Genomic DNA, 24,968 nt, shown 5'->3' on the forward strand with positions numbered 1-24,968 from the left:
GAGTATGAACATGATCAGGAGGAGACATGGCAATGCTTACAACTGTCGTCAGAGGCCAAATATGCCAAGTAAATTTAACTTGAAAATTAGGTATGCTTTTCTTTTCAACAAAGCCAAATTAATCAGCCATTCAATGCCTTTCTTTTGAATTGATTATTAACTCTTAGACGGCAGATATAAGTCCCACAATAGGTTGCCCACGAGTGGAATTTAATATATTCAATGATCAGAGGTCCTGCGTCATCGGTGGACGTAATAATAAAAAACTCAACAGATGGCAGTAAACAACACTTACAAGTCTGGCTAAAAGGGGAATCGTTGAACAGAGTTCTGTTATCTCCCTGCTAGCCTTTTACAAGCTGTGAGTGGTTATCGCGTTCAGTTGAGCGTGTCGTGAGTTTTGGGACTGACTTTATGCGATTTATATAGGTATTTTGCAACATGGTTAGTATGAAGAGAGTCAGTGACCGATAGATTGCTTCACTTCAGGACTCTGCAGATGTCCAAAGACAGAAATTCAAGTAGTGCATCTTCTCAGTGCAAGAGCGACTTAAGTGTCCCGGAAAACGAAACAGCTGACGATAGGACTGACATGAGTAACTTGGACCCAGGATCTTCAGGTACCATTCCGAGATATAATAGTAATCAAGGACCACTTTTATGTTCATATTTTGACAGCTGGACCGAGGCTATAGAGCACTTTTCACTATTTTTTGATACTGAAATTTTGACATAATTCACCAGAAAACAGTAATTGAGGGAAACAAATGGAAACCACAGGCACCACCTCCACTAGAAGATGCAGAATGAAAGATGGACATCTGCAACACTACCTGATATAAGGGCTTAGATCGGTGAAATAACTTATTTGTGGAATGAGTCGTATGCCTTTTTTGCACCAACATGGTGCTGTGAAAAAATTCAGTAATATCCTCTGGGCCTCTGTGTTGGAGTACACCCAATATTCATGTTTATATTGGGTTGGACGAGTTTTAATTTGCCATATTGTCAGTCTGCATACAGACATAAAACAATTCTGCTGTCATAGGGTTAAGTGTGCCCCATTCGCTACTGCAGTAACAGTAATGAAGATACTGAAATACAGTTTGAAGAAGGGTATGTTCGTTGTGTGGCACAGAGCAGCAGACCGCCAGACGCTCATGCACCTCCTCGCTGGTCACAATATTTCATATGTCATTTGCTTGAAGGTGTCTACTTAATTTAGTTGTATCTTTAAGTTCAAACATCGCAAGCTCTTCGCTACTCTTTTCCATTGGCGACTTCCTAGGAAAGAAAGCCAACATAATCCAAACAGACTTTTCCTAGTTTGAATTCCGAGCTCTGCTGGCTAGACCATTAACGATGTACACAAGAACAATAATCACTTCTTTTTTTTACAATCTGTTTTAGGTCGCACCGACACAGAGAGTCCTTATGGCGACAAAGGGATAGGAAAGAGCTAGGAATGGGAAGGAAGCAGCCATGGCCTTAACTAAGGTACAGCCCCAGCATTTGCCTGGTGTGAAAATAGGAAACCACAGAAAACCATCTTCAGGACTCCTAACAGTGGGGTTTGAATCCACTATCTCCCACATGCAAGCTCACAGCTGCGCACCCCTAAAGATCAGTTTATTCCCATACCTTGTATGCAGAACTCGCCTTTTAAAAATTATGATCCTTCATGTACTGTCTCATTCCAGCACTGACGTGATTGGTTTAATTCATACAGACAAACGACACAAGGGTCCGGTTTCAAAGAGTTCCTAAACGGCATTTTGTTCTATTTCACTTTATTTTGACAAATTAGAAGATCCAATATACGGTAGGCTGACATGTTTTAAAACGGAAAATGTGCTGTACAGTATTTCATCCAACTCAGTGATTGTGAAACACTTCCAGCCTCTCTGGGCACTCCAGTCGAGTGCTGTCTTAGTGTGTGGCGTATCCAACGCCGTTTTCTCTCCTTCATCTGGATTTGAATTCGCTGCTGATTCATTTCCTTCCGCAGATCTTCATTTGATATGGCATCCGGCCATCTTATGTTGATGAAACATCTTAAGCAGCAATTCATGTTGGTAGTCTTCTGGGTAACTTTCCAGGTTTTGCAGTTGTGAAGGAGAATTATTATAATTTCATGTCAGAGTGTTGATACAAGGAGCCTCCATACCTCAGGTGGCAGCGCACCTGCCTCTCACCGCTGGGTTCCGTGGTTCAAGTCCCGGTCACTCCATGGGAGATTTGTGCTGGACAAAGCGGACGCGGGACAGGTTTTTCTCCGGGTACTCCAGTTTTTCCTGTCATCTTTCATTCCAGCAACACACTCCAATATAATTTTATCTCATCATCATTGCCCCAGAGCAGTGCAACAGGCCTCGACAGCCAGGACAATTCCTATCCTCACCGCTAGAAGGGAGCTTCATTCATTCCATTGCTGACCCGGTCAAATGACTGGAAACAGGCTGTGGATTTTCAGTGTCGGAACATTACACATAATTTGTATAATTTGTTACAAACCATAACTCTCATCTTTGTTTCGTATTGAAGACAGCTATCTCACTAAGTTTACAAAAGGAGTATTTTTATTACCCCACAATTAATTCCACGGTTATGTGGTTAAATAAACATTGAATTTACTAAATTTAAAGGGACATGTTTTGCCCTTCTTTTATTGGGCATCATCAGCCTTGAAACAATCATTGGTCAGAAGACATTATCACTTATAAAAATTGAACTGTGATCTCTTAAAAGTAAAGATGAGACAACACATGCTGAAATCACTTTAAACAATTTAAAATGTTTGTCTAGAAAGAAAAGAATTTTGTATCATATTAATTCTAAAAACAACACATGTCCGACACTGAAGTGGCTCCTCCTCGCTTGGGGGTCAGATATCAAACCCAAGACTTCAATAGACAAGAATGGTATGACAGTACACAAAAGCTGAGGTTGAATTCTGTTTTAGCTCCTCCTATATTGCCGGCAATAGCAAGTGGAGATGCAATTCTCCCCTAGTATGTCGGCACTGCACTGTGCTTATCACATGTATGGCTTGCAGTGGTGTCGCTACCGGCGTGCTAGCCGGCCATTGTCTTGGAAAAGGTGCGGTATCCAAGTGATGAGCCCATGCCGCACACTGGGCAAAACACTGGTAATTTTTTACGATTGAGTTTCCTGAATTTTAATTTTAAGACATCTCTCTCTCCAGTCGTTCCACTCATGACTGAGTATCGTGACCCAAGGACTTTGTTGTTTCTTTTATAAGCTGATGCCATTCTGTACGTACTTGTGTTTTCTGGACAGTAACTCTCCATGGTAAGTCCATGATCTCTCTTACTTGATCAACCCATTTTTTTGCGACCTGTCCTCGTGTCCTTGTGGCAGAAACTTTTCCTTGGACAATTAATTTTTCCAGGTTGTCATCCTCTCTTCTCATAATGTGACCAAAGAATTGCAGGATTCTCTGGTACACAACTTGGCATAAACTTTCTTGTATTCCATTTTCCCAGATGACAGAATCATTTGTTCGCCTGGCTGTCCACGGTATTCACAACGTCCTTCTCCAACACCACATTTCAAAGGCGTTGATTCGGTTCCTGTCTTTAGCTTTTATGGTCCAAGTTTTGCATCCATACAGGAAGTATCGTAATCTATAATCTTCATTTCCGTATTGACGAATTACACAATTAAAAATAGGAAAGAATTTCCACCAATCAATACTTGTTTATTGCTTATATTAAGCTACTTTTTTTTTTTTTTTTTTTTTTTTTTACCGGTTTCGACCCCACATACAAGGTCATCTTCAGCTGAACCATGAATACATATTTATATGATGAAGCTTTGATTAAATTGCATTGTCAAGGGAATGTCATATGATGATGTGCATTTAGTCACATACAAATGGGGCACGTCTTAACGTGAATTGGCATATGTCAGTATGTACAGTATTGCAACTGTATGTCTAAAATATTATGTTGAGGTCCTAAAATTAGTGTATAAAATATATCTTCACTTAAACTAACTTATATATATATGTACAGGATAAAATACAATATATAAAAAAATATTTCGTGCACATGAACAATCGTATCTTGCTTGTTGGTCAATTCATCAACTCTCGTATTTAAGTCCCATTTTCAGTTGTACATTCAGCTGCTGTTCTTGGAGTTTAAAAAATATGGTTGTAAAATTGCATGAGTAAAAGATTTAGTCTTCTTGTGGGATAAAACACTTTCCAATTTTAAAAAAGTTGCCAGATGTATGGACAAAATTCGGCTAAAATATGTTCAGCTTTGCTGTGTATGTTGCCTTATGTTAGAATCAAATCTTGTTGTCCTGTGGCGTCCGTAAAATTGGGTTCAAAGTAATGGCTCCTTTCCCATTTGTAGTTGTGCAATGGTGTTATGTTTATCTGTGGAAGAGAAGATTGAGCTATGAGAGATATTATGTTGGAGGAATGTCTAAAGGTTATGTGTGTAAATTTGAATATGTACTTACTATTGTTGGTGTAGCCGAGTTGCGTTTGATGTGCGAGCTTGTAATGTACTACTTCGTGTTCTTCTTGGGCTCATACTAGCTGCTGTGAGGGGAAGGGAAGAAGGGGTAGGGAGAGTTGTAGCTTAATATAAGCAATAAACAAGTATTGATTGGTGGAAATTCTTTCCTATTTTTAATTGTTCCATACAGGAAGATTGAGAACACAAGTGAATGGACTAATCTTTTTTTCGTATTCATAGATATTGCTCTATCTTGCCAGATCTTCTTTAATTTTGTCATAGCTGTACGTCCTAGAATGATGCGACGTTTGATTTCTTTTTCGCAGTTACTTTTATCCTCGATTATTGAACCAAGATAAAGAAACTGACAGACTCTTTGGAGATTGTTAACGTGCTGTGGCAACTGAATTTCTGCACCTTTGTTGACAATCATTAGTTTTGTCTTGTTCCAATTAATTTCCATACCAAGTTTGTGACTTTCCTGTTGTACACGATCCATTATCTCGACAAGCTCCTGTACACTGCTGGCTACAAGTGTGGAGTCGTCTGCAAAACGGAGGTTTTTAATTCTCTTCCCACCAATCGAAAATCCTCCTTCCCAACTGTCGAGGGCATGCCTCATGATATATTCACCATAGATGTTAAACAATTGAGGTGATAAGTTGCATCCTTGTCTCACATCTTTGGAGACTTTGAAACTTGATGATAGATCACCATCAACTCTGACTTCGGCCAAGTTGTTATCGTATAAGCCTTTTATAAGTGAAATGAGATGAGATGGAATTACCATTTCCTCTAGAACACACCACAACTTTGGCCACAAAACACAATCGAAGGCCTTTTGGTAGTCAATGAAGCACAGAAACAAAGGAATGTTGAATTCATGTGTCTTTTCAACCAACTGACGTATATTTAGAATCTGTTCTCTAGTTCCTCTTCCCTTGACAAAGCCAGCCTGTTTGGATGGGAGCTGATATCTAATGTAAGGTTTCAAACGTTCATTTATGATATGCAATAATATTTTACTTCCATGTGATATTAGTGAGATGGTTTGATAATTCCCGCAGTTCCTTGTTGATCCTTTTTTGTGATGTGGAATGAAGATGGAAATGAGCCAGTCTTGTGGCCATACACCACTGTCCCATATCTTGTTACAGATGAAGTGCATTAAACGTTTAAACTTACAGACAAGCTGGAAGTAGTGGAGACGTTCAAATACCTGGGGAGTGAATTAATGGAGAATGCTCGACTGGATGGTGAGATTAGTAAGAGGATTCAAGCTGGAAGCTGTTTCTATCATAGTGTAAGAAACCTGTTATGGGACAAAGATGTGCCAATGGAATCAAAGGAAACTATGTACAAGATGTATTACGTACCCATAACAACTTGCGGAGCAGAAACTTGGACAATGACAAAGAAGGACAAGAGTCGAATACAGGCAGCCGAAATTAAGTTCTTGAGGAGTATGACACAGAAGAGTAGAAGAGACAAAGTAAGGAATGAGAAAATCCAAGAAGAAATTGGAGTGGAAAAAATGAATGATAGAATAGAGAAGAGCCGAGTAAGGTCGTTTGGGCACATAAAGCGAATGAGTGATGAAAGAATGCCAAAAAAGGTGATTGAAATGCAAATACAAGGAAGGAGAGGCCGTGGACAACCACGATTGAGATGGAAGGACTCAATCCAACGCAGTATTATAGAAAGAAACCTGGACTGGGACACAGTGTTGGAGAGGAACCATATTTGGCTCTACCCAGTTACAGTTGGATAAAGGGAAATGATGATGAGCACCAATTTTCAAGTTTCTTTTGATTGAGTTTATCTAGTGTGTATGTTTCTCATCCATACAGTTATATTCAAAAGGTGGGAGCATTAAGCAGTCACAATTTTGTTTGTCAGGTGTTGCCGTGACCTCTCCAGATTATTTCTGGTGTGGAGCTTCTGGAATTTGACATTAGTTATCCTAGGTACACAAACAAACAATCTCAAATCTGTCAGTATGATTATAAGAAGGCTTATGATTCCATACACAGAATAGCCTCGCTCAGTATCCTGCACTAAAGAGCAACAGCCGTTCTAGAGGCAAGTATGAGACCCTTTTGAAACCAAGTCAGGAGTTAGGTAACTATGTACTGCAAAAGATAATCCAACAATGGAGAAGAGTCCTATCTTATGACAAAACAGTGTTCATGACCAATGACAGCTGTAGAATACCTTTTACCCATCAAGAAGATCTAAAATGGTAAGAAGTTAAAATATTTAGGGGAGTAGATCAATAAGGATGTCAAATATGATAAAGCTTTAGAGGAAAGTTTTAAGAAAATGGATATGGCCTATGATGTATTGAGGAAGGTTTAAGGCACTACACCACAGTTCTCCCTAATGATCAGAGAAACTAGACTAAAGGATTATGAATGGAGAGGTTAACAGGTCCAGTCAGTTGTTACGACTTCAATATAACTAAAGAATGACAGAGAAAACAAGATTCTAGGCCTGAGTCAACTCTGCCACCTGGATTTTAGCTTCTTCTTAAAACAGGATACGATCGGGCCATGGTAACTGTGCACATTTCTACTACAAATGGAAAAGAATTTCTAACTGTGATTGTGGTGTCTCTAACTAGACCACCCAGAATATTATCACCGAGTGTTCCAAAAAGAAATTTCAGTTGCGACATCAGTGCTTTTGCTCATGTTTTTCCAGAGACAATTAGTTACACAAACAACCTGAGCATAAAGCTATAGTTTGTTTACTAAAATCATGTATATTGTATCTGTAAAGCAGACTTGATCGGAATGAGCCAGCTCTGGACTACAGCTCACATGTGGGTTGTATGAAAAAACTAGCAATGAAATTCTTTTTTACCTGAAATAAACTTAATGGACAAGCATTATTTAATAGCGTGTACTTGACAACCGCCTGGAAGAGAGTCCACAAGGTTGTGCATCCAGGTTAAAGCACTCGCGCAGTTCCACGAAATTGCAGGGATGCTGACCTCAACATGTACCACAGATTTTCAATGGGGATTTTGCAGGCCATCTGAGATTTGATTGGATGGGGGGTGTTTATAAAACCGGTCACACATGCGTCCAGCCCGATGAACATTGCCCTTTAATAATGTAAAACAAAAGCTGAATAGCTCTTCAATCATCATCATCATCATCATCATCATTTTCCTTTATCCAGCTGTAGCCGGGTAGGGGCAAATATGGTTCCTCTCCACTTTCTTCGGTCTTTCCACCACTCCTCCTCCAACACTGTGTCCCAGTCCAGATTTCTTTCTATAATGCTGCGTTGGATGGTATCCTTCCATCTCAATCGTGGTCGTCCATGGCCTCTCCATCCTTGGATTTGCATTTCAATCACCTTTTTTGGCATTCTTTCGTCACTCATTCGCTTTATGTGCCCAAACCATCTTAGTCGGCTCTTCTCTATTCTATCAGTCATTTTTTCCACTCCAATTTCTTCCTGGATTTTCTCATTCCTTATTTTGTCTCTTCTACTCTTCTGTATCATACTCCTCAAGAACTTCATTTCCGCTGCCTGTATTCAACTCTCATCCTTCTTTGTCATTGTCCAAGTTTCTGCTCCGTAAGTTGTTATGGATACGTAATACATCTTGTACATAGTATCCTTTGCTTCCGTTGGCACATCTTTGTCCCATAACATGTTTCTTACACTATGATAGAAACAGCTCCCAGCTTGAATCCTCTTATTAATCTCAGCATCCAGTCAAGTATTCTCCATTAATTCACTCCCCAGGTATTTAAACGTTTCCACTACTTCCAGGGGCTTGTCTGCAAGTCTAATCTGACCTTTCCCTTCTTTCTCCCCTCTAGTCATAACAAGAGTTTTACTCTTTTCTACACTTATTTTCAATCCACATTCTTCGATCTTCCCATTCACCACATTCAACTGTTTTTGAACCTCCCTCTCGTCTTCTCCCCAAGTCACAATATCATCTGCAAATAACATGTTCATTTCTCTTCCTCCATATGCTGCTTTTGCTGTTCTCATGATGTCATCCATTACTATTGTAAACAGGATTGGTGATAGAACACTTCCCTGTCTCAGCCCACTAGTTATTTTGAACCAACTTGTCCTGCCAACTTGTGTTTGCACGCAACTACAACATTCCTTATACAATGCCATGATCATTTTTATTAATCCCTGTCCAATTCCTTTTTGCACTAGACTGTCCCAAACTTTCGTCCTGGGGACACTGTCATATGCCTTTTCAATGTCAGTGAATGTCATCACCATATTCCCGTACTCTCAATGCTTTTCCATTAGTTGTCTCATAATGAAAATGGGCTCTATTGTTGACCTTTCACTTCTGAAACCAAACTGATTTTCCTGTATCTGATTCTCAACCCTCAACCTTATTCTACTTTCCAGTATCCTTTCCATTATCTTAGCAACATGGGATATTAGAATAATTCCCCTATAGTTCTTCAAAACTTTCTTATCACCTTTCTTGAAAATTGGGATGATTATTCCTTTTTGCCAATCCTCAGGGACCTCCTTATTCTCCCAGACAATCCTGAGAACCCGATATGTCCACTGCAGGCCTACAGCTCCAGCTGCCTTTATCATCTCCACTGAAATTTCATCTATTCCAGCAGTTTTTCCATTCATCTTTCTTACTGCCATTTCAATGTCATACATTGTAATTTCTTTATCCATTTCATCATCAACTAATTGCCTTTCCTGGTCGCCCATTGAATGACTGTCATCCGTTATGTTCAGCAGCTTCTGAAAATACTCTCTTCAATACGGAATGTATTATGTATGAAATTTGCTGTTGTCGTCTTGAAAAATCCAGGTATCAGTAGCACACTATTCATGCAGGCAACATCTGATCATCCAATCCTCAGGGACCTCCTTATTCTCCCAGACAATCCTGAGAACCCGATATGTCCACTGCAGGCCTACAGCTCCAGCTGCCTTTATCATCTCCACTGAAATTTCATCTATTCCAGCAGTTTTTCCATTCATCTTTCTTACTGCCATTTCAATTTCATACATTGTAATTTCTTTATCCATTTCATCATCAACTAATTGCCTTTCCTGGTCGCCCATTGAATGACTGTCATCCGTTATGTTCAGCAGCTTCTGAAAATACTCTCTTCAATACGGAATGTATTATGTATGAAATTTGCTGTTGTCATCTTGAAAAATCCAGGTATCAGTAGCACACTATTCATGTAGGCAACATCTGATCATCCAGAATGTTTAAAGAAGAATGCTGGTTCATGTTAGTGGTCACCTCAGTGGACGGGGTGATTCCACGATATGAAAAACACACTCAAAACATCGTGGTGCCACTTGCTGGTTGAACCTGACCTTGCACACATGAAATGCTTCATTTGGCTCGACGACGTGCGTCATTGGAATACAGGCTAAAAAGTGATTCGTCAGACCACATTACGTTCTGCCAGTCAGCTGCTGTCCACGTTGCATTATTTCTAGCCCACTGAAGACACAGGGCCTGTGTGAGCAACGTTCATTGCATGTAGTTCCGTTGCAATGTTCTCTCTCTTAACAGGTAGCGATGGAATGCAACAATTCCTATCGGGTTTGGAAGTGATTTTGATTTCACGTGTCTCCGGATCCTCTCTCCCACCACAATTCTGACGTCATGTTGTGTGGCTACACGTAGTACACCACTGCTTGTAGACACGTGGAAAAGTCTGCTGCGACACGCCAACAAATCAAATGGACACGGGCACGGCCAACATAACGGCCACTCTGTCACATTCTTACATCTACCCACGTTGACGTACACTGTCCACTCAAAACATCGACGTCTCACCGATCTCTACTGAAGTAGAGGCAGTGCAAGGGACTTGTTCGCTGCGCCATTTCTACGATCCACCTGTGCGTGCATGCTAGGGTGACTAATTTTTTTTGTGAGCTTACGTATACCTAGGTATAGGACACTCAGTGCACTTAGGAGGGACATCTTTACATTATAGGTGGTCAAGTTAAACAAGAACCTTCACCTCAATTTCTATGGACATCTAGAAAGGATGGAAAAATCGTGAGTAGCCAGCATAATCCCCAGAGTTAATTCAATTGGACCTTTATGTTTTCTTTCTTTTTTTGTTGGTTTTGGCCTACTAGGGACCACGGGGCTCGCCTTAGCTCTTAGCTATGGTCTTCTGCTTATTCTTGACCCAGTACATTTTTCATTATCTGGCTGTGTGGCTGCGTCCACTTAGGTCTCGTGGTCCCTGTACACTTTTTGCTTGTGAGGGACACCGGGAAGGCTCCCTGTAGGATGGCCTGACAGTACTGAGATCAGTTCTCTTTGGTCTCTAATGGGATCTATAGTTCCTCTAAGGTGATCCTCTTGGTGTTGGAAGCCTTTCCCCTACTTGTCACTCTGAGGATTCTGTTGGTGAGCCTACAGTGTTTCAGGCGAATCATGTGCCCGTAGAAGGTAGAGCTCATTGTTGTGCCCGATCCTGTAGGTGCCATCCTCCTCTCTTACGGGTCCTAGTATTCTCCTGAAGATCTTCCTCTCTTTAAGTTCTAGTTTCCTGAGTGGGACCTTTCGATTCATCAAGAGGCACTCAGAGGGTCTTACTGCCGAGTTGTAGTGTTTCAACTTGAGGTACTTGGAGGTGTACATGCTTTTTTAATATATAATAATACATATGAGTAAAGAAGTGGAATCAGAGATTTGTGGATGATGTTATACTGTGTAGAGTAATGAATTGTGAGTGACAATGTCGTGCGATGAACAGTAGAGAATGGTATGATGGTAAACAGGATGAAAAGTGAGGCTGTAAGTTTGACCAAGAGGTAAAGTCCTCTCAGTTTTAATTTCTGCATTGATGGGGTGAAAGTACATAGCCCACAGCTGTACTCATGAATTCCACAACTTTTGTTACCATAATAGTTGAATACATAAAATCAACTTCATGGTCCGTACCGCACTTTAACAGATTCTCCACCTCCAGATAGCCCTATGACGTGTTCCTCCTCCACTGAAGCACAACAACGAAGTTAATGACACATCAATATCCCCTACTCTTCCACCTCCTCAAGAACGTGAACAAGAAAGAACACATCACTACTACACCAGACACAAGACCATAAAAAAGACAAGAGATACTGTTCCAGAGGAGAGCAGGTTTAAAAAGAACTGACAACTAGGAATTAGTGATATTATCATCTCCAATAGTAATAAGAGCCATATTATGAAACCTACATTTCTTCATTTCGACAATTACTAAAAAAAAAAGGTATAATTTTTAATTTATAAATTGGCTTAATTTTTTTAACATGAACTTTATAAGAAAAGATTATTCATCAGGACATATTCCCTATGGGCTATTGTACAAGTGTTTCCTTGACAACTGCTTTCAATTGTAAAAAGAATTTATATATTTTCTCTTTTTAATGTTGTCATTATTTTAATCTTCTTATGCTATTTTTAAGGACACTTTCTCTCAAGGCATTGATACTTTGTCAATATATGAATTTTTCATCTAAACAGTGTTATGTGACTGAAGATGTTAATAATAATCGAAACATGTAGCAAGTTTAACCAATAAGTTGCCTTAAGCAACTAATGTATCGACAAGGTGGAAAATAAAAAATACTTAGTTGTGAATAGTTGAATACATCGTTCTTTTCAACCTTGAGAAATTCTCATTTTAGAAACTTATGTAGAATGTATTTTATATTAATCATAAGAAGTACAAATTTCACTTTAAAGAGAGGATTGTAACTTGAAGAAACAGAGGATGTTTCTTTCTATTTTTAAGAGTAATTTTATGACTTAGATTTTGTTCTAAACATGTTTTAAAATGTAGTCAGTGCATACGTATTAGTTTGATTCTAGGACTTAAAAAGTTGTAAGTGTACTAGATTGTTGTCAAGTCTGTTATGTTTATTTTAATTTAAACTGTATGAGGCAGGTGAAGATGTCTCCTAGGAGATGAAACATGTACGGCATACTCTTTAAAATATAATTAATCGCTAAGGGTGATTAAAAATTGTATTGATTGGGAGGAAATACTCAAATCTCTGTATATTCCGAATAAGCGCTATGTCGGTGAAGAGATGGCGTGGAATGACATTAGTAAGCTTGAATGGAACTTACAAAAGTAGTAAATGACAAAGTTGGAATTCAAGAGGACAAATAGGGGCAAACATTCATTTATACAATGAGGGTAAAGGGAATGGAATAATTTACCAAGTGGAATGTTTGTTAAATTTTCAAGTTCTCTGAAAACATTTACAAAAAGACTACTGATAGGTTATCTGGCACCTGGGCAACATTTGATTGGTTGAAGAAAACAACACAACATGTGAAACATGACAGATACAAGCTAACCACCAGCAGAGCCCAAACAAGCATTATGATTAACTTTTATGGTTCACAGTTGGTTCATCAAAAAAGAAGAAGAAACAAACTAACATGAATATAATAAAATGTATGCATTGTACGTACGTGTGATGTGGAGAGCTGCTCCTGTAAGGTGGATGCCATCAGGTTGCTGATAAGATAAGTGGTGACAGTCCCAGTGCTATCAGCTACCAGGATAAAAACTAATGTGTTTGATATCCATTTATTATTATCATTCATGCAAAGTCAACATGAGTGGATCAATAAGATTATGACAAAGTCTGATAAAACCGTCCCTGCTAAAAGGCAAAGGGTGCCTGAAGGAGTAACTGGAGATGGAAAAACTTTACACAGGAACAGAAATCATTATTCTGATAGCTTACAGCATACCATACTTTTGGCTAGGAAACACTCATTCTCATACGTAGAGAGCCATGAATATGAGAAGGAACACACAAGGGCACGAGTCTCTACAGTCCCACGTGAACAAGTCAATAAAGTACACATAACATGAATACCTCCTAATAGGTAATATGTCCTCCTTTGTGTTTTATAAGTTCTTTCACACAATTTGGCATTGATTCCACAAGCTTTGAGCACATAATTTTCAGATCATCATGAAGCCACATTTTAGTTAGAGACTCATATCATGCGTACTTTGGTGGAACGGTCAAGTTTTGCGAGTCTCCTTTTGCAAATAGCCCGCAAGTTTTCTATGGGATTTATGTCAGGAGAGTTCTGTGGCCACTCTAAAACAAGAATATTGTTCTCACTGAAAAGTGTTTTCAATTTCATTGAAGTATGGCTAGGAAGCAGATCTGCAGCTCAGCATCACCCCTTCAGCTGGTACCAAGGGTCCCAATCCTTCATGGGGTGTTTTACGGTCTGTTGCTTCATTATTCGCACATATTGAACCGTCTGCTCCTGCACTTGAAAATAACTCTTCATCAGAGAAAAGTGTTCGAATGTCCAGTCCTGATGACTACATGCCCACAAAAGACGTTTCTTGTGCATTTCTGCTGTAGCAAGTTTCCAGGCTTTCATTCCAGCTAACACAAGTCTACGGCAAACATTAGAAACATGGAGATTCATTCTCCTTTCCCTCAATTCACGTGTCAAGTCCACAGCAGTTAGCCTAGGGTTTAACTTATTTCTGCTGAGGAGAAAACGGTCATCAGTTGGCATCGTTTTCTTTTTCCTGCTACAGTTCCCCGTTTTCTTTGGAGAAATTGATCCAGTTTGTTTGTAGCGCTGAATAATTCTATTTATAGTGCCTACACCGACACCAAATTTAGTAGCTAACTCTCTTTGTGCATTAGAAGTATTCTGAGATAATGCTATAATCACACTGCGCTTCTTGGGAGTCGTATCCATTGAAGAAATAGGTATTACTACCACCTGAAAAGTCCTCCAAAGTGCCTCACTTCGAAATAAATACCGCTTTTATCAAAAAATCTCCATACAAATTAAACAACACTGAATAACAGTGCAAAGAACGTATAGAGAGTGCGAGAACTAAGAAGAAGTAATGTGGAGCACACTGATTCTAACCCTTGGGAAATTAATGAAAAAAAATTCCATGGTTCTGATTCATTTCCACGGCAATCAATCCCCGCTCTTGTCAGCCCCCCACCCCCCAAAAAAAAAGCCTAGAGCAGAATCCAGGACAGTTTCCACATACACTTGGTACTAGAAGAGTATACAGATTTGGGGATTTTGTCTCTGTCTTCTTTCTGTTGCTCCCTCTTCCTACATTCAACTGTTGTCATTCTATTATTTCTTCTTTAGCCTGCTGACATAGAACTTTTCCATATCAATCTCTGACAGGCAGCTCTGGATGCCATCCTTCCATCCAGCAGGCGGTCTGCAGACTCCCGTGACCAGAGTCAACGCCTCTGAACCCAAATAATTTCCTCAAACTTGATCAGACAAAATCACAATTATTACAATTTTTATATAATAAATAAAACAGTATTGTAGAATCCCTCCAAGGTAAAATACCAAACATTAATACCATTAAATAATAATAATAATAATAATAATAATAATAATAATAATTCAGCACACTGCTGTCAACTCCGCACAATTCACTGCTCTGTCTTTTAAACATTCACACGTAATCAAAATGGGAGTGGGAATTCTCATGTTCAGTTACCCGCCAATTTCCATGCTTCCAATCATTGAAGCTGGTTATTGAAAATTGGAATGTCCATCCAAAAAGTTTCAAGGAGCAAAAAAACCAGATACTCATGTTTCATAATATCTCCATTTAAAAGATTTCTTTCAAACAACACTTTTGTCAGAAATCACTAAAAGTGATACATCTGCATAGAATTACAGAAATTTTGGTGTTTCACTTCCCTCCCCTGCTAATCTGCGATTGCGCTATACGTTGTACCTGTCCAACGCACCACCATCTTGTGCTCTGTCCATGAACTATGAATGTCATGCTGTCTAGCACATATGACCCCTGTATGACAGCACCATGCAAAAGTGGGGAAAAAACTAATTGCCATAACTTATACTTATAGCCCAAACCTCATAAATTATCTGCAAATCGAAAATATTCATGATAATCAATATGTAATCTCTGCCAGCATAATGGCTACACGGTTAGCGCGCTGGTCACAGGAGTCCGGGATTCAATTCCCGGCAGAGTCGGGAATTTTAACCGTAATTGGTTAATTCCGCTGGCTCGTGGGCTGTGTGTATGTGTCATCTTCATCATCATCATCATCACGATGCGCAGGTCGCCTACGGGGGTCAAATCGAAAGACCTGCACCTGGCGAGCCAAACTTGTACTTGGACACTCCCAGCACTAAAAGCCGTATGTCATTTCATTTTCATCACCATAAAAAAATCAGCCTGGATAAACAGCAGCCTTTTCAAATAGTGGTTCTTTGAGCAGCATTTGAAGGCAAAACAACTCCCTGTTTGTTTCTTTGTCCAACCCTTGTCCCATTTCTCTATGGGTTTGGGTATAGGGTGAGACTAATCTGTTGCGGCGGGTTATTACGATCGGATGCCCTTCCCGACGGCAACCTCATCAGAGGACATAATGACATGAAATATGATAGTAAGGAGAGGGTGAAACACGCTGGCAGCACAGTCTACTCCTGTCGAATAGCACCAAGGGTTCTGCTCAAAACTTAACGTCCCCATCCGACGGACGAATCACCATCAACTACGTCATATGCTCTCTCTCCACATGAACGCTGCAGAGAGGTTTGGAATTTAATCCAGGCTTTTGGCACACAATCTAGTGATTAGGAATTGTGTAGTACCACCTCCCCCTTCCCTGCCAGGCAACATTCTGAAGGTGACATTTTTTCGATCAACAGGACTCAAACCGGCTAACCACGGTGTCAGACCGCTCAGAATTCAATGCCTTAATGATCAGGGCCACCAGGCGGGCTTACCAGACATTGTATGTGCAGGGAGAACCCAGCAAGTGTGTACAACAGTTCAGCCTTATTGTATTGGCTCTTACGATCGTTCACCTCTCATCTCCAGAAATGTTGCATCCATTTCGATGAAGACAGAAGAAGACAGCAAACTGTTTGAGGCAATGAAATATTTTAATATAAAGGATGGTATTTACACAATTGCTGAGGCTTGGGAAGAAACAAAAGCATCAACACTTGTAAAATCCTGGCGTAAAGTTTCGCTGGCAATAGCAGTTGAAATTGATCAAAATGACAATGAAGAAGATGTACAAGATTTGCAAATAAATAAATATAACTGGATTAAAGCCACTTATATTTTACGAGACTTAAAAAAGCCGAACTTTTCACCAAATTAAATCGGCCTTCATCTTCTTCAATGTTATCTTAATTGCCATCACTATCCTTTGAATCTAAAACACCTCCAATTAACTCAGCAATAGTATTGCAGTCACTTGCCTGGAGCCATGGCTGGCAGATGATGCTTGTTGTTTAAAAGGGCCTAATATTTAGGTCATCAGCCCATGGCTAGGAGAATGACTGGCACCTGATGAAATGTTTGTGCTACAATTAGGCAATAAATAACGGTGCAAGTTGTTAGAAGGAGAACTGTAAACAAGCCACATTCCTGTTCTATTCATAGAAGTTCACAAAACAGAAACCCTTGCAGGAGTACATACGACACACCACGGCGCGTGAACGTCATGTCAAACAAGTCGAGTGGGTTAAACAAGATTGACTTGCCAACAGTAGCCGCGAAACTGTAAAATGATGAGTGTTTGAAGTAGGTTACTATGCCTTTCTTTAGTGCACATGAAATAATAAACACCGTACCTCTTCTTGTCCCTAAACAGCTGGACCATGACACTAGCGACAGTTCTCTGTACAGTGCCAATGTGTTGGTAACGTTCAAGATTATCACAGTAGCAGTGGACCGGTAATGAAGAAGCTCCTGGAGCCAAGAATAGGTGACGTGTACCATTTCACTAACACCTGTTTATTTTCCACTAAAGGACCAATTATAACGGAATTATGAATATATTCATTCAGGGAGAATTAGACAAGTTCCCTGTGAGAATCAAAATCTGTATCATACATTACAGGTCCATAACAAAGTAGAAAAGCAGTGGTCTCGACGCCAATCCTTGCTGAACCTTACGCCGATAGGGCTTCCGATTTGAGTGGTGTTGCTGTGACATTACTTGGGCAACTGCAATATAAAGAATCTCCTGATCTCGCAAGGACTGCCACAAAAGCTTTCAAGGCACTTTTTTGAATACTTTTTCCAGGTTGTCCTTATTGGTGTGGTGCTCTTCCATCAGAAAGCAAATTCTCTGAATAGCATCTATAGTGAACTTCCCAGCATAAACCTAAACAGCCTTTATTTTGTTAATTTTGAAAGTTCTATAATAGAGGCACTAATTATTCTTTCCCAAGTTTTGAATGTGAGTGATAAAAATATGTGATTTGAGAGAGGTGTCTTTATATAGGGATGAGATGACTAGTTGCCAAGTCTGTGATTTTAATGTGCCGGCCTCTTACCCGGAGGCAATGGGATTTTTACCTAAATCTGAGGGCCATCCGACGGTGAGATAGCGGCCTTGGTCTAGAAAGCTAAGAATAATGGCCGAGAGGATTCGTCATGCTGACCACATCTTCGGACTGAGCAGTGGTCCCTGGGTAGGCCAACGCCCTTCAGTGCCATGGGTTAGGTTTGGATCATTCTATACGCGAGTATAAAGACAAGAATAAAGACAGTATGAATCACAGTAGTTTTTATTTTTGTACCATGGAAACAGTGCTTGAGAGTTACAACACAAAGTACAAAACACATTTTAACAATATACATTTGGCTCTCAACAAAATATAACAATAATAATATCATTATGGGTAACAGTCTAATACAACAAAATATGTACATAGCTTTAGATTGATGCAAGAACAGAACTCTTTGAGAGTATGTATACAGTATTTGTTAGTCAATCATCACTACACTATGTGGCCCCATTAAAATTTTCAAGATTTTCTCTCCCTGAAAAAGAAAAAAAAATTACCTTTCTTGAAAGTGTTTCATGGGACCTTTTATCCAATGCAATGAATGACAAGCCATGCCAACTGAACTATAAAGGGCATTACATCAAGTAAAAGAAGGGACGGGAAACGAGACGGCGAGCCTCGATGTCTCGTACAGGAGAGACACCCTAGGAGCCCGATAACACGCTGAGATGAGGCACATATCAAAGATGTATGTAAAAGTGGGAAGGAGGTCTTTTTTATCCCAGTCAACTCACAAGGAAGACAGCAGAGCCTGAGCCTTCCATTTACAGTGGATGAGAAAGTTCTGAGTTGAATGGAGTATTTCACAGATGTCTCAGAAAATGAAGTACAGTGCAGTATCTCTTCCCTGTGTATTAGTACTGAAAGTAGCCGAGCAGCTCTTCTATTCTGCAGACTCAGCTTGGGCAGAGAAATGTTTATAGCAACACAAATACGCCAATACACCAATCATGTTTTGTTAACACAAACTGTACGTGATGCAGAGATACTTCGAGCATTGTTGCATTTATCCACCTGTTTTCTACCCCCATTAGTTAAGGAAATACTGAAGCGTGAAATTTCACACTTGCTGCCGCTACCGTTCTCGACCTTGGAAGCTTGCCACAGTCGTTACGCAGCTCCTGTCTACTCCTAAGTTACAACTGCAAGTTGTTTTATGTCGCACCGACACAGATGGGTCTCAAGACGACGATGGGACAGGGATGGCCTAGAAGTGGGAAGGAAACGGCTGTGGCCTTAATTAAGGTACAGCCCCAGCATTTGCCTGGTGTGAAAATGGGAAACCATGGAAAACCATCTTCAGGGCTGCCGACAGTGGGGTTCGAATACACTATCTCCCGAATACTGGATACTGTCCGCACTTAAGCAACTGCAGCTATCGAGCTCTGTGCTCGTAAGTTTCAACCATTGAAATAACTATAAATGAAATGTAAACAAGACGAGGCCATTTAATCTGTTACAAATAAAGCTTATGATCCATTTTTTTAGAAATGTTACTGAGTGCCATGGGAAGATGAGGTTGAATAATATGGAGTGAAATTTAATCCCAAATAGAGCAAGATAGTGATCACAACTGAAAGAAAGAGACTTACGAGAGGGATAATGCTTAGGAAGGTAGAGAGTTTCAAGTATCAGGGAAGTATTGTACAGGAAAGTCGAAGAAATAAGGAAATAATCAAGCATGGAAGACAAGCAACAGCGTTCCTGAAAAGTCTCAGAAGCCGGGTTTGGAGCAAGGATGTCCCTCGGACCCCCTGTGGGTGGGGGCGATAGAATAACACGCAGGTATCTCCTGCTTGTCATAAGAGGCAACTAAAAGGGGACCCAGGAGCTCTGAACTATGGAGCATGGATTGGCAACCGCGGCGTACTTAGTCAAGTCCTCGCATTGGTTCCACTTACTTGTGCCAGGCTCCTTACTGCCATCTATCCTATTCCACATGGCTTGGTCAACTCTTGTTCTTTTCCGACCCCGATGGTATTAGAGCATTCTAGACTTAGGGAGTCTTTCATTTTCACGCCCTTTGTAACCTTTGTCTTTCTTTGGCCAATATCTTCGTTTTTCGGTGTGTCGGACCCCTTCCATTCTTTTTCTCTGTGATTAGTGTTATATAGTTGTTCTTCCTTTTAAAACAATAATCATCACCAGTCCTTCAGAGAAGAAAAAGAGTGATATACAGAATGTACTATGTACCTATTCTGATGTATGCAGCAGAAACTTGGGTAATGGGACAGAGAACCGTGACTAGGATACAAACAAAATGAAATTTCTGAGAAGCAGGATGGGATTGACAAGAACAGAGAAGATGAGAAGGTTAGAAATATAGTGAAAGAAGAGCCACTGCAGAACAGGATAGAGGCATCCAGACTTACATGGTATGGACATATGAAGAGAATGGCAGAGGAAGGGATACCCAGGAGAATGCATGAGATGGAGATAACGGGAAAACGACCAGGAGGAAGACCAAGAGATAGGTGGATAAAACGAGTGGGAGAGTGTGTACAGAGAAGGAGAGAAGTGGACTGGGCAAGAGTGAAGAGGGAGACCTGGCCAACAGCTGGCAACTAGACTCAGTGTCATAACTCAGAGGTAAATAAAGAAAAAATGTTCCATGTATCTCTGTTCACACACACTTTAATGATAGTATTGAACATTCCTTGCATTTAATATTTTATCGGTCTTAATTTTAATCATTATCAAAATATAATCCATCTCTATCGTAGATACAAAGCCTGTGGAAACTCACAATAAACGTTACATCTATAGGTTCCAGTGTACCTGCGAAGAGTTTGTACATTCTTGGAGTGCCTGCTCATGCGGTTGGCTGTTCTCCGCTATATGTCAGGTCTTACCAAGATTGGAGACACTGAAAGAATTCAACACTAAGAGATAGTGGAATATGTATGTTCTGTAGTTCCCTTCAACAGTACTTAATTTTGATTATTCTCTTTTCATTATTCTGATTTTGTTAAAAGACTAGGTTTTTATTTATTAATGCCATGTTTCAACCCATATAAATTTAAAATAAAGACACAATTTTATCATACTGCAGTTTGTATGGCTGGTGGTCATCTGCTAGGCTAGGGTGTCCCTTATTTTCCGACTTTGAAATTTTTGAACGCTCACCCTCCAATTTTGTTCAAATCACTCTAAAACATGCCTATACAAAATTTTGTTGAGATCAGAGCATTCTAACCCGAGCTAACATGAATGCAAATCCACATGAAAAAGTCCGGACTTGCCACCCAGCGCTGAGTCAGGCATGAGCCTATCAGTTCGTGTGTTGTTATCTATCGTGTCTCTAACAATGTCACATCAATTATGCAATGTGCATTTTTAATAGGATATATAAAACACCACATCATCATCTTCTTCTTCTTCTCTTCGTGGGGCCTCTATAAATATTAGTTCCTAATTAGCGTCGACCTCTAAAACCATGTTTTTCCTTCATTCCCTCCTAGATATACCTGCTCCCTCCTCAAAGCTGTAGGTCGTTCTTATTGGGTCTTCTTGGATTTCTTCACCTGGTAGTCCTAGAGTGGAGAGTCTGATTCTACCCAGCGCCTCACATTCGAAAAGTATGTGTTCAGCTGATTCCTCTGCTTCATTGCATTTCCTACATATATTGTCTCTTATTACTCCAATTCTTTGTGGGTGTTCTTTCAGATGGCAGTGTCCTGTCAACAGTCCTACTACCCATCTTATATTTTCTCAGCTGAGTTTTAACAGTTCTTTAGTATGCTTCTTATTTGATCCTTTTATCAGTTAGTTTGCAAGCCTGCATCCTCTAGTACTTTTCCAGTTCTCCATTTGTTTCTTTTGTACCCGTTTTCCTATGTAGTGTCGGGCTTGCCCATACGAAATCCCGCATACAGATTCTGGGCCTACAAAATATGTTTCTGCACCTTTCCTGGCCAGTTTTTTTGCCTTTTCATTTCCATCTACACCTACATGCCCTGGTACCCATATTATTTTGAAAATGTTGTAATTTGAGAGCTTCAGGAGAAGTGAATGGCAGTACCAGACAATTCTGGATAAAACACCAAATAGCTATACACAAAGTGTTTGAAGTTCTACTTTACAACATACAGGAGAACTGTCAGTGTAAGTGCTAATCATGTGGTTCGTGAGTGCACGATATTTTGAGAGAAAGGACAAACTCCGACAAGAGCTAATCAGCATTGTTCACCAGGACTTTTTAACTTATATTTGGAGTGGAGAAAAATTGCAAAAAAAACTCAAACAAGTGTGAAGATTGCCATTCTTGTTCTGTACTCAACATCTCTTCAACATGTTCTGTATGTACGGAACACGAAGTCTGCAGATATCATCACCACTATGGCAAACTAGTGAAAGTGACAAACTAGCCAATCTGTAGTTCTAAAGTTTTGGTCTAGATATTATTTATATAATGTCTATCCTCTGACAAAGTTCTCACATCTGCAGCTCGTTCTGTATGGCTAACACATGAGTAATCGCAACTTCTTTCGGCTTTCCTCATTTTTTGACAATTTGCAGATTTGTTAGTTTGCTAGAGGGGGGAATATTTTATGCATTGTGAAGAGGGCTTTAGAAATAAGGGTATGATGCGCAAAGGTATCACCCAAATATCACTATAAAATTTGTCACAAATGGAACATAATAATTGCTTTACACATATCAAGTGAAAAATCCCTGGCAAATTAAGAAATACCGTCGTTTTTTTGAGAAATATGAAAACATACTTAAGGCTTGTAGGCAGGACTGGTTTATGTCGTACTACGCTGCCGGTGCCGTCTTTTGTTACTTTCTTCAGGTCCAGGGCTAGCACCGTGGAATGGGAGGGCTATGTCTGTGGATTCTCATTATCTTTGTCCATTCGCTGCTGGTGCCGTCTTTTGTTACTTCATTCAGGTCCAGGGCTAGCAGCGTGGAATGGGAGTGCTATGTCTGTAGATTCTCATTATCTTTGGCCAGTACAAACAGCAAAATGGAGGTCAAAAGAAAAATAGCATGATCCCTGGACCAATAAATATTTTTATTTCTGTTCGAACGAAAGTAGCTCGATCCCTGGACCAATAAATCACTAGTCCACTGAATTTTTCTTATGTACATTGGCCATATCATTTTGTCGCCTATTAAATATTGCATATCGCGATACAATTCATGAAATGATGTCATTGACAAGTGAAGAATGAAACGAAAGCAAAGAACTTCAATGAACACAGATATCACACACGAAATTGTTCAAAGTGTAAGACAAAAGACATAAGTGTGTCACTGTGAGCGCAACACCAAATGTACTTGCAAAGTAGTAAAGTATGTATTAATATTCTCCAAAAAACATATATTTCTTAATTTGTCAGGGATTTTTCACTTGATATGTGTAAAAGTAATTATTATGTTCCATTTGTGACAAATTTTATAGTGATATTTAGGTGATACCAATGCGCACTATACCCAGAAATAATTTGGACAACCTATTTGATATTGCACATGCGAATGCTCTATAAATGATGAAGTTGGAAGAAGACTTCGGCAGACAGAGCCAGGACATAAAGGCCACCTTGCAGGAGTAGACCAAAAACTTGCAGATAAAGAAGAAAGGGTGATGGGAAAAAATGAAAAAATTACATCTCCTAATTCAATTTTATCTGCATTTCAGTGAAACCAAAAGCAGAGATCTGTTCTCTTGCCTGAAGGAGGACACCAGTTTTATTCAAGAAAGTACTTCGACATGAACGAGCAACGCTTCAAACTTAGCCGCTCGAATAGGGACTGCTGACTGTAGATGAGGAGCAAAAGCAATTTGTGTTGTGTTCAAGAACATCGTACAATGCACCCAGACTGCGAGAAAGAAACTCCGTCAACACGGAATCATTTTAATACCTTGTAATAAAAGAAAACTATTCACAAAAATACTAAAAACCACAATATAGTCTAGAGAGTGAAAATGTATTACACTGTAATATAAAATTAGATATTAAACATGTATCAATAGCTTTTCCACCGACTCAAAACTACAAAACCTTTAATTCCTAACATTCAAATTTCGTGCTCAAGTCGGCACGGGTCAGTATCGGCCTATTAAGATAATATTTTGTTTTTGAGTAAATCTGACCCAATGGAAAATATTTAGGGAATGTGCCTAAAAAAAAAAGGAAGAGCATGAATGTTTTATTTTTACAAAATAACGGACACCCTAATGGCCATGACCGAGAGACATTTATGACCATTTGTCTTTTGCAAAGGGGGAAATGGTTTCTTTTTATTTTACTAATATCTCTATGGAAATGTGATTTTAACTGCACCTGAACATTATCCATTCGCCAGAATTAACTCAAAATTTAGCTCAGAACAGAATAAAACATTAAATTACAAGTGCAGAAATCAAAATGCTAAATTTCTGATTTCAAGACGCTCCTAATAATGAGACGAAACACGACTGTACGGTAGCAGTGCTTGTCAGAACAACACTATTGGGTCACAAGTTCATAAAAGTTCAAATCTTAGTTCTAGAAGACAATAAAGTAATTCAAGCCCTGTCTCTACGATAAGTGGTTGCAGGTCCATGTGGGACAAAAAGAAAAGCAGGCTAAAGCTGCTTCGACTCTTGGGACAACTGGAGCAGGCTGAGCTGAACCCTGAGGTGCAGGCAGGCTTCGCGTTCCTCCACAATCCGTCGCACCAGGTTCGACTTCTTTTGCTGCACACAAAAAAACACACAGCAAACTCAAAATCTTGAACACAAATTTGAACACAAATTTTAAATTTAACAGAATTATAATATTCTTGCTTGTTGTTTAGAGGGGCCTAAATTCTAGGTCATCGGCTCTCTGCCACTATCTAATATTTTTACAAAACACACTGGTCCTTCCTTTACAACGAATACTGTTGCCAGTACAAAGAGCATGAATTACGGGGTACCTCGTGGCTGGGACACCGTAGTTAGCTGGTAATACAATTTCTAATCACCAGAACACGTGCCAAAAGCCTGGCTTCAATCCTACCAACACGAGGCTGGCGTATTTGAGCACCTTCAATACCTTTGGACTGAGAAAACCAGCCTGAGCTACTCAGTCTCAGCTAAAATACTTTAGATTCATTCATTTCTGTATTCAGTTAAATATTTG

General features: G+C 39.7%; 2 protein-coding genes across 3 annotated transcripts in view; both read right to left on the minus strand.

Annotated features, from left to right (window-relative positions):
• The window catches only part of LOC136884483 (uncharacterized), a 41,402-nt gene extending 28,393 nt beyond the window's left edge, over positions 1 to 13,009 (minus strand). Inside the window, exon 1 of the mRNA XM_067156683.2 lies at positions 12,961 to 13,009. The gene's annotated coding sequence lies outside the window, so the exon portion shown is untranslated. The remainder of the gene's footprint in view (positions 1 to 12,960) is intronic.
• A 5,050-nt stretch (positions 13,010 to 18,059) lies between these two features.
• Positions 18,060 to 24,968, minus strand: part of Rlip (Ral interacting protein) — an 81,302-nt gene continuing 74,393 nt past the window's right edge. For both annotated transcript variants that reach the window (XM_067156480.2, XM_067156479.2), the window contains exon 13: positions 18,060 to 24,541. In XM_067156480.2, coding sequence (XP_067012581.2) covers positions 24,431 to 24,541 — 111 coding nt within the window. In that variant the 3' untranslated portion in view covers positions 18,060 to 24,430. The remainder of the gene's footprint in view (positions 24,542 to 24,968) is intronic.

Source organism: Anabrus simplex, chromosome 12 (genome assembly GCF_040414725.1).
Source record: "Anabrus simplex isolate iqAnaSimp1 chromosome 12, ASM4041472v1, whole genome shotgun sequence".
In the NCBI taxonomy this organism is placed as follows: domain Eukaryota; kingdom Metazoa; phylum Arthropoda; class Insecta; order Orthoptera; family Tettigoniidae; genus Anabrus; species Anabrus simplex.